The sequence below is a fragment of the Apodemus sylvaticus genome, chromosome 7, assembly GCF_947179515.1.
Source record: "Apodemus sylvaticus chromosome 7, mApoSyl1.1, whole genome shotgun sequence".
Classification (NCBI taxonomy): Eukaryota; Metazoa; Chordata; class Mammalia; order Rodentia; family Muridae; genus Apodemus; species Apodemus sylvaticus.
In genome coordinates this window covers 86,945,260-86,961,164 of record NC_067478.1, presented here as the reverse complement: position 1 = coordinate 86,961,164, position 15,905 = coordinate 86,945,260, and the positions used below count along the sequence as shown (strand labels likewise).

Here is a 15,905-nt window from a genome sequence, read left to right as displayed (position 1 = left end):
CTCTCAGTTTCTATAACCATCACCTCTACGCCTTCAAAGTGACCCCAGTGCACACAAAGGATGTTTTGTGCTATAACATTTAAGTGGATAATAGCAGTTATGATCAACTTTTATTGTTGTTTGCATAAATAGCCATTAGAATAACTTTATAAAAATGTATCTTCTCCCCTAGCAAACGTACTTAGCTCACAACACCCACCTTTCTTCATGTTTTTCTGCAGAGGCAGTGGGAAGAAAGGGAAGAAATGGAAGATGAGGTTTAAAAGTGTATCTCAGGTAGACTTAAGTTCTTGGCAATTATTCCCTTCATTAAAAAAAGTCAGCTTTGTAAGTGAGAAATATGTCAAAAGTACAGTGCATCCACTTTATTAAAAACAATGTCACCTGGGTGCCACAAGTTTATATCTAGCATTATCCAGATTCATGGCTGTAGGGTTATTAAACAGTGGTTTTAAACGACACACATCATGCTGGGCAGTGGTGATGTACACCTTTGATCCCAGCAGGGGCAGGCAAATATGAGTTCAAGGCCAGCCCAGTCTACAGAGTGAGTTCCAGGACAGTTAGGGCTATGCAGAGAAACCCTGTCTCAAAAATAAAATAAAATAAAATAAAATAAAATAAAATAAAATATGACACTTACCAAGATCTTAGGTTAAATAATCTCCTATCTGGACTGAATCATGGAAGAGCTGACATTTAAAAAATTACCATTTATTTATTCATTTATTAAAACCTGATAACACCCCAGAGAGTAAGGTGCCTATGTATAGGAAGAAAATATAATCTTATTACATCAGTCATTAAGTAAATCATATACATTGCCACTCATGTATCAGCCTGCTTGGACTGATATTCCTATTTGAATGACGTCCTGCAATCCTGCAGCACTGCTGTGGAGCCAGCGGCTCCTGGAACATCTTCATATTTAGGGTTTCCTGGCTAGCCTCAGTATTGTTAAGCACAATGGTACTTTTTCCCTTAATGAGTATGCATGGATTAAGGCAAAAGGACACAGACCAGCTTCTTCAGCAGCTCATTTTCTATCGTATTTGAAGATGCTGTTGGGGCTGTACAGGCTGCACATCAGCTGGCTGGAAAGACACAAGTTGTCTCAGGACCAATGTCGGACAATTAACCAAGAGATTACAATCCTCCCAGGGCCTTCCCACTGCTCAGCATTGGGACCGTTCCTCAGCACGACACTCAAGCAATGCTGACATTCAAATGACACCCCTTATTTGCTATATTGCTCGACCGTGTGTAGATTATTTTCTTATTTAAAATCGTTAATAATTGGGAAATAATCTACTTGTTCTTTGTAAACTCTTCATTGCATAACTTTTTGCTTTTACAGCCATTTTCTGCAAGGCCGTTGGATTCTTTTTCTGTCATGTTTTTCACATAACTATGTGGTCCTTTCCCTTCAAAAGAGGAAGGATTCTTAAAAGATCCTCCAATTCTATCCCACAATGTGAAATACTGCCCATAGTTATAGTCAAAGAACATGTGGTGGTCTGTGTGATGAGCTGACCCGTTAATAAATGGCCTTAAGATCTGGGGAACCCGAAAATCGCCGTCATGAATAGAAATTGTCCATACATTAACCAACACATATAAACCTAAGTAGACCACCTTGTGCAGTGGAAAGACAAAGGGGTATATATGGTAAGGCAGACTCTGAAGGAAGCCGTCCACAGGGTGAAAAGCATGACTTGCAAATGGCGTAGGGATCTTCCAAATATGATGAGGTTTATGTATGTGCTGAGGAGGAAAGGGATAAGGTTAGACCCATGTGCTCCGCCTGAGGCAAGGGCAGACTTAGCTTCCACTCCTGGTACAGACAGGAATTGGCAAAGTCGCTCCTCTTTACCCGCGAGTTTGAAATTGTCAGACAGTTTGAATTATAAGACCCACAAAGTAAAATATAAATAAAATGTGTGGGGGGCCGATGATGGCTGGCGGCTAGAATAGCTGGGGCATTTATACAGACAAGGGAAGCCTTAGAATCTGGAGTACAACGGTATACCACCGAACAGTGGGACATCGCCCCTTCTTTCCCCTCTGAATGATTTGCTACCTTGTAGACCAGTCTATGGTGCAGGCCTCTATGAATCCAGTAGATCAACATGTCCGTGAAAAAGAGGAAGGAGATCACGCTCACGATGAGATGAATCCAGCCTGAAGGAGAGCACACAGAAGAAGAGTCAGAGTTGGCCTCCAGGTTACTGTTCCCTTTCCGTGGGTCCACAAAATGCAGAAGGGGATCCCAAACTCAAACCTGAGCAACTCATCGTAGGTTCTTCTACAACTGGCTACTTTCCTCCACCCCCCTCCTCCTCCTCTTCTTCTTTCTTCTCTTCTCTCTCCTCCTCACCAAACAATTTCAAATGTTCTATCTTTCGTAATATTTAAATTTTTACCTGCTATACAAAACCATAAAAATTGCCCATACAGTATTTTTTTCAGTTTATGATTTAACTTTATTATTGTTGTTGTTGCTGTTGTTTTGTTTTGTTTTCTGAGACAGGGTTTCTCTGTGTGGCCCCAGCTGTCCTAACACTCACTCTACAGACCAGGGTGGACTGGAACTCAGAGATCCACCTGTCTCTGCCTCCTGATTAAAGGGGGTGGTGTACGACTAAGCCCTGGTATTATTATTTTTAATCATGCGCGCGCATGTAAATGCAGAGGCTCTGGCTCCCTGCGGCTGGAGTTACTGGCAGTTGTGATCCATCCACGTGGGTGCTGGGATCTGAACTTGGGTCCTCTTAACTGCTGAGCCATCTTTCTGGCACAAGTATTTCTTAAAGTACAAAGATACCCACGGGACAGGACAGCCCCACTGCCTCCCTTCCTATGAGCTTTCCTAAGTTCTACCGTTGTGCACTACCTCCTTGCCTGGAGCTTGACTCCCCACTAAACACCTTAGCTCCAGAAACTCACTCCATAGTGAGCCTCTTTCTGGGATTTCCAGCCTCATCCTCCCGGGACTTTGTCCACCGGGCCAATGCATTCAACCTCCCTCCAGGGTCTATGGCATCTTACCCCTGACTCGGGCTCACGCCGTCCTCAGTGTCTAGAATTCCCTCTCTTTGATTTTGCTCATTCTCTCACCCACTGTCAAAGCCTGTTCTAAATAAGAACCTCCATCTTTGAAAACATACTCTGGTATCAGCATACCTGGGCTCAAGCCTCTGACTGACCCTCTATTTGCTGGGCTTATAAGCAGGTTCCTGACTCTCTGGTCCCTACTGTGCCCCTTTCTAAGAGCAGCCCAGCAACAAGACCTGCTCTGCAGAGCTGCTGAGGAAAAGCAGTGGGCTGACACAGGGCAAAGCCGAGAACTGCTGCTGGCCTGTCAGCCTCTGTCAATGCCTCTCTTCCTGCCTGTGTTCTGGATGTCAGGAATGAGTCTTCAGGTAAAACTTCAGAATGGTATAGAAGGCACTGAGCGAGATTGCTTTTAAGAAAAATAAAATCTAAAGCTCTAAATGTAAGGGTCAATTTCTAAATTCTGGACAGAGTCGATGAACTACTATATCTAATATTCTCTATGACAATATCTACAGAGATGAAACATCAGAATGTAGAGTACATACATGTGCAGTATTGCATTTCTGCAATGTAATCAAGGAGCTGGGCAGGCACAGATGAAAGGGAAGACATGACAGACAGGGAGAAGAACACACAGACAGGTGACTTTCAGCAACTCTCACATACTACAGGAATTCCTTTCCCAGTAGTTTGAACAATCATAGGGAACAAATACATGGGCCCATCCCTCATCAGGATCCCCTAAGGCATCCAGAACTGACTTTAGAAATGACAGTGAAGTTAAGGAAGTGCATGTGTGTGGCAAGACATGAAGGGAAGAAAGTTGGACGGTCCAAACAACTGGACAGTTTGAAAGAAAAGAGAAAAAGGCAGGGTTGGCACTTTAAGGAAAGTAACTGTATGCAGGCATACTCTGCACATTTAAGGCCAGCCTGGGCTACCTAGTAAGACCCTGTCAAGAAAGAAGGAAGAAAAGGAAAAAGAGGGGGAGAGTGGGGAGGGAAGGAAGAAACGAGGGGAAGAAAGGAAAGGAGAGGAGAAGGGAGGAAGGTAAGCAGGCTGGCAGATTCTTAGAAGTAATAACAACCACACAAGGCCAGGTGTGGTAACACAGATTTGGAATCTCAGCACTGGGGCGGTAGAAACAGCCAGCCAGACTAGACAAGCCAATTAGAGACTCTGTCTAGACTTGGCCCAGTGGTACAGCCCTTACTCCCAGCACTTGGGGAGGCAGAGGTGGACGGATCTCTGTGTGTTTGGGGCTAGCCTGCTTCTCCTTAAGTGAGTTCCAGGCCCCAGACTACACATCAAGGCCTTGTCTCACCACAAACACAACAAACAAACAAAAAAACCCAGAAGGTAAAGAGTAATCCTGAAGATGACATTTGAGGTAGCCCTTGGCCTTTTGTGCACATGAACACACACACACACACACACACACACACACCAAACAACAGACAGGGGGACAAAGGGGAAGAGAGAGGAGCCCCACCAACTCGCATTTGAGTCTCCTGGTCTCTGCTCACCATTTGGGAAGTGTCCTATGTCATCATAGAGCTTGCTGTAACCTCTAAGCTCCAGCAGGAACAGTGCAACTGTCGGGATGCTGATCCAGGGCAAAGACTTGACCGTGAACATGATCTCTCGATGGACTTGATTCTGAAGACCAAAGTCCCAGTTATTTAAAAGTCACAGAAACCTGTTCAACACAACTGTCATAAAGTTGACTGGGGGTAGATTTTTAAATGTTCTGTCTGTTCTTGGGATCTAACTCACATCAGGCAAGAACTCTATCACTGAACTATGGTATGGTCCTACCCCTCAACCCTTTCTCTCTTTCCCTCAGATTTTATTTATATTTATTTATTTATTTATTTAGTCCCCCCCCCCCCCCCCGAGACAGGGTTTCTCTGTGTAGCCCTGGCTGTCCTGGAACTCACTCTGTAGACCAGGCTGGCCTCGAATTCAGAAATCCGCCTGCCTCTGCCTCCCAAGTGCTGGGATTACAGGCATGCACCGCCACAACCTGGCTCAGATTTTATTTTTAAGTGTGTGTGTGTGTGTGTGTATGTGTGTGTGTGTGTAGACAGGAGCATGTGAGTGCACTGTCTGCAGAGGCCAAAAGATTCCAGGAAGCTGGTGTTTCAGGTAGCTGTGCGTTGGGTACTACGACCAAACCTGGGTCCTCTGCAGAAGCAAAAAGACACTCTTAACTGTTACGCTCACCTTTCAGGTCCACTAAGTTCTCTTTTATACTAAAAGGCTTACTTTCAAAACTCCCTTGGAGATTTCAATGCATGGGAAAGTAGAAGGAAAACATTCCTTGATACCAACCAAAAGCAGCAAGTGCCTTCACTTCTGAATTCCTGTCTCTTCCACGCCACATCTGTCTGCTGAGTTTCTGTTTATGGAATAATCTTTAAATGAACTTCCCTCCCCAGCTCCTTTCAGCGCAGAGACTGTCTGACAAATACCAGGATCGGTCACAGAGAACTGTTCCAAGCTGATTAGGAACAAGTCTCACGTGCTGAACTTGGATCTCCGACTCAGCCACAGGAAAACACACATGATAAAAACACCTTTCCCCTTGCAAAAGCTGGAGAGTAAAATATTCCCACGAGCACAATAATTACAAGCCTACATCCACTCAGCGGGATCTGCAAAATCGTTCTCATCTATCTTACCGGGTGAAGTAAGATCCCAGGCTAACAAAAATCAACAATATCCCCTTATTAATAAGAATACAAGAAGGAAAGAGGGGATTGATCCTTATAAAAATATCCAACCCCTTCAGGGGGCTTGACTTCAGAAATGTTATTTACATATTACTCAAAGATTCACAAATAAACATTATTTTTATGGTCACAGAAGTGGGAAAAGTCTCTTACCTTTAAAAACTGTGGGTGTTTCATTAAGGAATGATCATAGACAAAATAATAGCTGAGGGTCGCACACAAGAAGTAGAGAATATAAGCACCCAGGTTCGTGACGATCAGGAGACTAATAGTTTGTCGGATGATGTTGTCCTCTGGCCACGTGGCTGGATACACATATGGCGTGAAGAAGTAGTAATCGGCGGCACTGAGGACCAGGTCCATCGCGGCCCCTGCAGGACAAAGGGGTGGCAATTCACTCCTCGCCCTCTACAACTTCTCTGCAAAGCCATGTATACCGTTTCCAGACTAAGAACAACCTTATATAGCATAGATGTGCCCAACAGCCTCCCCAGGTGCGATCTCTAGCAGCAGAGTGTATCAATGAATGTATCATCCCGAATCTGACCTCGTCCTACTTTAAACATTGTTGCAATTAGACACTGATCACAAGGCAGGGTCAGGAGTCCCAAATGATAGGAATGCCTTTGAACAGATTTCTTCTCCGTTTATCACCCTAAGTTTTGGCTTACTCACTAGTTATCACCACAGATGCCTTTAGTGATTTTTCCCATGAGGGTTCACAACATAGCTACCCATTCTATCACACTAGCCTCACCCACACTCCCTTACTAACTTTCCGGAAGTTTCTCATTCATACCACCAGAAGCAACAAGATCAATGTTTAGCATTTCTTCAAGAGTAGCCTCCCTGCGTTATGCGTGGCCTGATGGGGTTAAGTATCAATGTCTTTTTTAGTGTTCGAAAATCCTTCAGTTGGTCTGGGGAGATGGCTTAGTCAGTCTACCAAGTGCTTGCCTTGCAAATGGGAGGGTCTGAGTTTGCATCCCCGGGACGAAGGTGAAAAGCAGAGCATGGTGGCTTGTGTCTAAATAATCCCCTGATGGCTAGATAGGAAGGACAGACAGGAGGATCCTGCAACTTCCTCGTCAACTAGCTCGGCCTACCTAGGAGAGCTTTAGGCCAATGAAAGCCGCTATTTCACATAAAAGATGAAAGACACCTAGGGACCGTGCACATATGCGTGCACACGCGTGTACACACACACACACACACACACACACAGAAACATGGAAAAATCTTTCAATTATTGGCTGGCTTATCCCTGTCTGCTCACATGATAAACATTTTTTTTAAGATTTATCTTTATTTTATTGTGTATATGTTTGCCTAACTATTGATCACACGAGTGCAGGTGTCTGCGAGGATAGGAGAATGTATTGACTCCCCTGGAGCTGGTGGGTGTAAGACACCTCATGTGAACAGTGGGAGCTGGACCTGGGTCCTCTGCAAGTGTTTTCAACTGCTGAGGAATCTCTCTGGCCTCCCTAAACGTTTATTTACGCTCATCTACCAACACCGCTTTGTGTAGAAAGTAATTTTGAGAATAGATCTTTATGGATGAACTATTCTAGGAAATGATGATTGCCTGGCCTATGTTTCCTATGCAGGAAGTACATAAATGCCTGCTTTTCTAAGCACACCACTGCTTGGTAAGAAAGGTTGTCTTGTAGTTACAGTGGAGGAAAAGAAAATGCTATAAGCATCCTTGTTTTTTTAAAAAAAGACGTATTTACTTATTTTTTGTATGCGAGTACACTGTAGCTGTCTTCAGACACACCTGAAGTGGACATCGGATCCCATTACAGATGGTTGTGAGCTATTATGTGGTTGCTGGGAATTGAACTCAGGACCTCTGAAAGAGCAGTCTGTGCTCTTAACCACTGAGCCATCATCTCTCCAGCTCTATAAACATCCTTTTTAGCATGAAGTTAAGGAGAAGGATGTACAGAAGACTTGTCTGGGCATAAGGAGAGCTCCCAAGGACCTCTCACTAGACTTTTAGATATTTTCTAACCCCTCCCTACTTAATGCTGTTATTAGTGTGCACCAGCCTATTCACGCTTCCTGGTTCTGCATTTACGCCATTTGGTTTCAGGATCAACACAGCCTCTGGTGATACCTGTTTACTTGTTTGTTTGTTTGCTTGTTTTCGAGACAGGGTTTCTCTGTATAGCCCTGGCTGTCCTGGAACTCACTCTGTAGACCAGGCTGGCCTCGAACTCAAAAATCCGCCTGCCTCTGCCTCCCAGAGTGCTGGGATTATAGGCGTGCGCCACCACCGCCTGGCTACCTGTTTACTTTTTTATTGTCAAGTCTACTTTATTGACTAGTATTTCATTTTCCTCTCCTAGGCCATATTTTGGTAGTTACTTCCAGTTAAACACCAACCATTTGTCTTGCCAATCCGTAAGTCATGTATGGTGTTAGTTCCTAGGCTCTCTCAGTAGGATTCAGCAGACACAGCGTACACCAGCATCCCCCCAATCCTGTCCTGTGCAGTAGTGACAGACAGCAGGCTTCATCCTTGCTGCTACCCACAGGCTATCTTTGGATACTTCTGACCTGGCCTTGTGAGGTAAATCAAAAGTTAACAAAACAAAACAAAAAAAGAAAACAACTAAACACTGCCCGAAGGCACAGGCAGGAGTACCTGGTATTTGACAGAGAGGCAAGGGTTGCGTCAGTCCCTGGGAAGTCACTTGGCGTCAGGATCTACCATCAGACAAGGGTGAGGGCTGAACCTACGGGGAAAAAAACTGTTTGGATCTCAAGACTTCCAGGCTTGGAATAGCAGCGACTGCCCCTATTCTAAGTAAACTTGTACAGGCCCGGAGGCTTCCAAGAAGACGCTGTATGTGGTAACCTGGTGCAGGTTGTTCAACTGCTCTCCACAGGTACTGAGCTGCTTGGTGCATCCTCAAACAATGCCAACTGGCAGTGCCAGTTTCTCCACGACCTCTGGAATATCTTCAACTCAATAGGAAAGAAAAGATATCTTGGTGCATACTGACTCCATATTCACCTCAGGTGACAATGAGCACAACTTCACATATTTGTAACACATTACGCTTTTCCTGTGAATGCACCGTGTCTCTATCCTTTGATCACTTTTACCCAGGATTTTTCAGTCTCTTCATTAAAAGCCTTTCTACCACCCCCCCACCTCCCACCTCCCCCACCCCCGGCCCACCCAACCTTCTCCCTACAGCTCATTACTCGGACCACACCCCCTCTCCACCTTCTCAAGCGGCCAAATCCAGAAGTCTATAGCATCAAGCCCAGCTAGGAGCTGTGTGCTAAGGGGCTTAGCCCTTTGCTTCTGGAATGAGCCCCACACGCTCTCTCTCTCTCATCTCGTTCTGAGAACCTTAAATTACATTAAATGTCAGGGGCTTGTTTCTCCACCATGTATACCACCCACATGGTCATATAATAATTTTGTACATAATTTTAAGGGTTCAACCCCTTAAAGTCAAAGAGAGCCCGTGGACTCTAAGTTAAATGGATAGTATTGCTTGGAACTGAAGTTTACATTAAATATTATACTGCCTTTGCAGAAAATAAACAACAACTTTCTTTTCTTTAAAACATGGCTGTCAATAAAATGGGCCTGGGGTGTAATCCAGTGCCATTCCTTTAGCCTTGTATGTCTAAGGCCTTGATCCCTTCCCCAGCATCAGATAAATAAGTAAATAAATATATAAACACACCATTATACTTAAATGACTTAAAACTATTACATTTTTCTTAACCAAAAAAAGTACATAAACAATAGCTATCATTTATATATTTAAAAAAAACACTACATATTCTTTTAAGACCCCCCCCCATTCTCACCCCCTTTGGCTATGTGACCTGAAACTTGGATTCTCCTGCTTCAGTCTCCATAGCTCTTGGATGTTCTCCAGAGTCTCTCCTCTGGCCTTTACACATTTGGAGGGGTAATGGAAAGGTTCTCCCATCAGTTTCTCACAAGTATGTATGCATATATTCTTAAAACACAGGTCAGTGAAGGCGCAATGACTTAACTTTGTTCTGTAAGGCACGGTGCCTGCTCTACACAACATTACCTCTCTAGAGTCACACACAGGGAATTCTGAGTTTCCCACATTCCTTGTATTACGCGATAAATGTAAAAAGTCGGTAAAAGATCAGAAGGCAAGCACTTTAACACAACAATCGATAATGCAAACTCAGCTAACACACAGCGTCCAACTAACTTCGCCATCGAGGCCCTGTTTCTACATGTACATCCTTCTAATTTACTCGGCAATAAAGCAGGGATGCCAGTTTGAGTGACTTCGTAATGATGCTTAGCTTAAAGTATACATGCTGCCCCTTATAGTCTTCAACAAGGCAGGGAGTGTCGGCCCACCACCCTCCCTAGGCCGCAGTCAGACGCTGGTTCGCAACCTGGTGCCTTCTCCAGGAGGAGCCGGTGGCAAAGCGAATCACCAGCGTTTCCCACTTCACCCTGGATGTGGGGTCCACAGCAGGCAGGCAACCTTTAGCACTGGCAGGAACCCATCTCTGCCGGGCCAGGGTTCTTCCCCGCCCCCACATAGCATAGCCTTGTCCCCCATCGCAGGCCCCAGGGCCCACGGTGTCGGCCAAGCCACCCCCACCACCCCCATGCCACCTGCGCTTTTAGCAGGGACGGCCACGCAGGTGCGGAGGATGCCGTACCAGTGCTGGGCACCCAGGGATCCCTCGAGATCGCTCGCAGGTCCTCCCACTCGCGGCTGCCCAGCTGCCAGCGAACGGAACTTACCTGGCAGGCCCAGCTGCTCCGTAACCCGCTGCTGTACAGCTTAAGGAGCACAGGAGCTGGGGAGCTAGAGACACCGCCCGCTCAGCAGAGCTCCGCCCACGTGCAGGCAGGCCGCCAATCAGCGGCCGGCGCCATAAGCTGATGTGACGGCGGATCGCGCGACCTGAACCCGCGCGGTCGCGGCGGTCACGTGGTCTCCGCGTACGAGCCCCACCCCCAGGTCCACTCAGCCGGGACTATCCAGGCGCTTCTAGGCGCTGCTGCGTGCGGGGCGAAGCGTGCTTTCCTTCCCACTTTCTTCCCGCCCAGCAAGTTGACGAGAAATCGTGCAAAGGACCCGGGATGAGTGCGAAATGACAGCATGAAAGAGGATTAGTGACGTTTCCTTTGATGTTAATGGCGGAGTCTTTTGTCCTATTCCTGTGGCCTCAAACATTCATCTATCTGCAGTTATTCTTCACTTCCCTGCAAGTCCTCTTATGCACCATTAAGATATGTAAATTGTAAGTTATGTGTAGCAGAGTTAATTTTTAAAACAATTATTAACGGCGATTAAAAAAAAAGAAAAAGATTATGATCTGATCCAACCGGTTTACATAGGCAAAGATAGAAAAAACAAACAAACAAATAAATGAATTTAAAGATAAAATTGGCTAATTATGTTTCGTGAATGTAGACAGCAATGTATTCTATAAAATACAAGAGCAGTATATATAAAGATATATAAAAATATAAAATAAGAGCAGTGGAGATCAGCCATATTGACCAAAAGGAAAAGAACCTAAAAAGAAGAAAGGCCCAAAAGATGAGTGCTTCAAAGATACTTCAGAGAGGATTTACTGGTCGTCTGTTTCTGGTAACAGGGCCCCACTGATTGATTTGTTTTGTTTTGTTTTTTGTTTTTGTTTTGGTTGGAAGGAGCAGGGCATTTCCAAAGCCAGTTTGATTAAATGGTACATTGAGTTCGGAGGCAAGAGCCTTGTCCAAAATAATGACTCTCTATAAATTTCACTTAACCAGTGTGTTTGCCAGGGTTCTCTGGAGGAAGAGAACTGATAAGATGAATACATTCATAAAGAATTTGTGAAACCAGCTTAAAGTAATAACAGTTGTCTCACTCCAGAAGAGCTAAACCCCCAGTAACTGTTCCATCCTTGAGGCTGGTTACCTCGAGAGCCAGAGTAGAAAAATGAACAGCCTGGTAAATAGTCTGCCCACCAGGCTCGGTGCTGCAGCAGTTCCTATACACCTGAAAGGTTCCTGGAGAGTCCCTGACCCTCAGCCAACAATGGAAGTTTGGAAATACTAGTTTGGGTTTCAGCAAAGACAGCAGCAGCAGCAGCTGCAGCGGCAGCGGTGGCAGCGGTGGTGGCAAGCTCAGCTGCAAGGGGAAGACAGAAGGCAAAACAAACTAAAGGGAAATCATGCTCCTCATGCTCCCTCTGCTCTGCCCTCCCCTCCCCCCACCCCTTGCCTTTTACCAGAAATGCTGCACATGCTTAAGGTAGCTTCTTTGACATCAACAGACACGATGAAGACCGTGATGCTCACTGTTCATTCGTTGCTGATTTGGGGCAAGTTGTCATTAAAACCAGCCACTGCCCTAAGATAAAGGAAACCTATTTCAAAACTAGACAGGAGTGTGAGTTCCACAGGTGAGCTTTGGTGTGAGACCTTAGGCTTTGCATTGTAGTGGATCTGGTCATCAACCATCCCCTGAGGCTTGACTGTAGTAATTCCCAAAGTCCCATCTCCCATCCCCAACATTGACATCATTTGGGCAATTACTAGAAATGTAGTTGTGGGTATTTGGTTTCAGTCTTAAAGGAGAAGCAACCTGATAACTCTGTTTTGATTTCTTCTATATGTAGATTGTCCCCCCTTCCCCCCAGCCAGGAACCTTTCCTCTGTGGATAAGATAAAGTACGGTCCAACACTACAATACAGATGAAAGTCAACGAAGTTTCTGAGCACGTCTCATCGTTTTCTGACATTTCATCGTCTGATATTCCTGGGATGGTTAACCTTGCTTGTCATTCTATTGAATTAATAAACAAGACGGGGCTGGAGAGATGGCTCCATGGTGAAGAACACTAACTGCTCTTATAGAGGACCTGGGCTCATTTCCCAGCACCCACATGGCAGCTCACAAACATATGGAACTCCAGTGCCAGGGAATCCGCTGCTCTTTTCTGGCCTCTGCAGGCACTAGGCACATACACCCACAATGCCCAGAAATATGTATGGGCAAAACACACCATCGCCACCCCCAACACTAAAAATTAAAAAAAAAAACACAAAATACCTGACTAGTATATCATACTGCATAGTGTAGTTATGAGGGCATTTTTATCAAATCATGAGGATCTGACTTAATCCATTTATGGATTCAAAACTTAAGGACTACTGGGAGACAGTAAAACAGTGGAATGTAGGGACTGGTTGGAGGAAGGTCACTGGTAAGGGAAGCCTTGCCCAGACTTTTTGTATCTCTCTCTCTGCCTCTTGACCATACCCTCCTCATCATGATGGACTAACACCTCTGAAACAATGAGCCAAGACAAGAGAGAGAGAGAGAGAGAGAGAGAGAGAGAGAGAGAGAGAGAGAGAGAGAGAAGAAAGAGAAAAAAATCCCTCTATGAATTAACTATATAAATTATTGTGTCCCAATGCTTCAAAGTCTGATTAATGTAATTGCCTTTGGTTGATTGCATTTCACATTTTAAAAAATATATACACTATTCATAAACAACTGGGGAACGTGACTTGAGGATCTTTGTGGAAATAACTAGGTACAGTCACACTGGTTCCTGTCTGTGGCACTTGACCTTCTGGTTTAGAAGAGGCACACTCTCACCGACTTCCCTGGAACTATTCCCCTGTGGAACTGGAGGAAAGGCTCTCTTAGCAGCACCATGGCAAAGACTTGACCCTCTCCATGGCATTTTATGAACGGCCAGACTTAAAGGGGCTAAACTGGTTTATCTGATAGGCATTGATATTTTTCTTATTTTTTTCATTTTTATTAGCTCTTTGATAATTTTATACAATATATTTTGATCATATTCACCCCTCCTGGACTCCTCCTATATCTGTTTCCCCCTCCCAACCTGCCCAACTCTATCTTCTGCACCTCCCTTCAAACCCATCAATATGTTTGTCCTACCCATATACTCTTGGATGTGTAGGTAGAGAGGGCGGGTCTACCTACCAGGGCCTGCACCCTTAAAGATACCTGACTCTCTCTCTTCCAGAAACTATCAGTTGCCCAGCGCTCCTTAGCTATGGAGGGATTTCATGCTCACCTCTCCTCTCCTCTCCACACTGGAATTGAACTTGTGCAGGCTTTGTGCTTACCGTCTTACTGCTGTGAATCCATGTTGCAAGCCCCTGCTGGGCCTGGGAAGCACTATTTTCTAATACTCACCTTTGGCCCTTGTAATCTTTCTACCTCCTCTTCTGCAATGATCCTTGATCCTGAGGAGGAGGAGATATGATATACACATCTCATTTAGGACTCAACATTACTCAGCCTCTTATTCTCTGTATCTTGACCAGTTGTGGGGTTTTATGTTAATTGATTTCTACTGCAAAAGGATGTTTATTTAATGAGGGTTGACAGATTCTCAGATTTAGGCTCATGCCCTATATCTCGCAGAGATTTTAGGACATCAAAGTGAAGGAATTACTGGCTGCTTTCAGCCACATTCATAGTGAGATTAGAGAGATTAGAAAGGCCAGTAGTTTAGCCAATAAGAAGGCAGAGAGAGAGAGAGAGAGAGAGAGAGAGAGAGAGAGAGAGAGAGAGAGAGAGAGAAAGAGAGAGAAGATTTGGGCAAGGAGGTTATAGTTGCTAAAGTCTTAGCAATTGTGCTGCCTTATGTCACTCTAGTGGCTATTCCTGATTGTCAACTTGCCTCTATCTGGAATGAGCTACAACTCAGAATTGGAAGGCTCACAGTAATCCTAATCTGGAGACTGGGAGATATAAATTTCTGACCTGGATTTCAGCATGGAGATCTTGAAGCACAGTGGCTATGAGTCCCAGAAGATTAAGACAGGGAGATCTCTGAGTTCAAGGTCATCTGGGACAAAGTAAGTCCCAGATCCAGGCATGGTGGTACACACCTTTAATCTGGGCCACACCTTCTGCAGGAGACCTATATAAGGACGTTGGAAGAAGGAAGATTTGTTTTTCTTCACTTGTTTACCTTGTGGGACTGAGCAACTGCTAGATCCTTGGACTTCCATTCATGGCTGCTGCTAACCATTGTTGGGGAGTAGGACTACAGACTGTAAGTCATCAACAAATTCCCAGCACCAGGTGTTGTTATCATTAGCTTGTTCTGTATTTAAACTGAGATGCTCACCATGAGTCCCCAAGATGGACTAGACTCCACCACCTTAGCCAGAGTAGCTAATTACTGGGCCGTGAGTATATATCAGTGGCTAATTTTCAGGTAATGTTCCTGGATACTATGTCAGAACACACACACACACACACACACACACACAGAGAGAGAGAGAGAGAGAGAGAGAGAGAGAGAGTTATATGAACTCTCTGTGTGAGAGAGTGCTCATGAATATGTACATACACGTGTCCAACCATGTCACATGTCACAGAACATGTGTGGAGGAGGTCAGAGGACAACTTGCAAGACTTAGTTCTTTGCTTCCATCATATGGATTCCTGGGATAGAACTCAGGTCTTCAGACTTGGCTGCAAGCACCTTTATCCACTGAGCCACCTCAATGGCCGTCTCTTGGTTTTAAAAATGTATTTCAATTCAGGCGGCAGCTGGGCAAATGAGAACTCATGAACTCTAAATTCATCCATGTTGGTCTTAAAAAGCTATGAAGGCTCTCTCCTCAAAATATTACATTGTGATCAGCCAGAAACAGACAAAAATCAGCCCCAGTGCATAAAAGACAAGCATTGTAAATGTATGCTTAGGAGACAGTGTTAGGGAAGAGGTCAGCAGGGTGCTCAGAAGTGTTGGCCACAATTCTATAGGAAGCATTAAAGCAGGAAAGTAATGAGCAGAGGTAGGAAAGGGGGTGTCAAGGGATAAACTGGGGGACAGAAGCAGCTGTTCTTAATGAGTTCAGGGTCCAGAATGTACTACTTCATGAAGCTTGCTCTTGATTGTTGCCACAACTCAGTTCACCTCAGCAGGGTATCAGGTGGGTATCTCTTGTAGGCAAAGGAGTAGCTTGGGATATTGGTGGATGAGGGCTATTGGTGTCAAGGCCTTCCACAATGGCTGCTTGACACTAGGGCAGGAAAGGATAGTTCCAGACATCCCAGTCCTGGGCCCTCTGATGGCATTCACTAACTA

The 15,905-nt window shown here is 44.9% G+C and overlaps 1 protein-coding gene across 3 annotated transcripts; it reads right to left on the bottom strand.

The window, feature by feature from the left end:
- Positions 1 to 343: 343 nt before the first annotated feature.
- On the bottom strand, positions 344 to 10,665 carry Sc5d (sterol-C5-desaturase). Of its 3 annotated transcripts, none has more exons than XM_052188609.1 (6): positions 10,567 to 10,665; positions 8,446 to 8,536; positions 5,946 to 6,163; positions 4,584 to 4,716; positions 2,081 to 2,181; positions 344 to 1,764 (listed from the first exon to the last, which is right to left on the bottom strand). In XM_052188609.1, the coding sequence occupies exons 3-6, from the start codon at positions 6,153 to 6,155 to the stop codon at positions 1,309 to 1,311; spliced, it is 900 nt and encodes a 299-aa protein (XP_052044569.1). In that variant the 5' UTR covers positions 6,156 to 6,163; positions 8,446 to 8,536; positions 10,567 to 10,665; the 3' UTR covers positions 344 to 1,308. The 3 variants fall into 3 exon arrangements, with proteins under 3 accessions (XP_052044569.1, XP_052044571.1, XP_052044570.1); XM_052188611.1 differs by lacking the exon at positions 10,567 to 10,665 and adding an exon at positions 10,482 to 10,501; XM_052188610.1 differs by lacking the exon at positions 8,446 to 8,536 and having other exon boundaries at positions 10,567 to 10,657.
- Between the last annotated feature and the right edge of the window lie 5,240 nt (positions 10,666 to 15,905).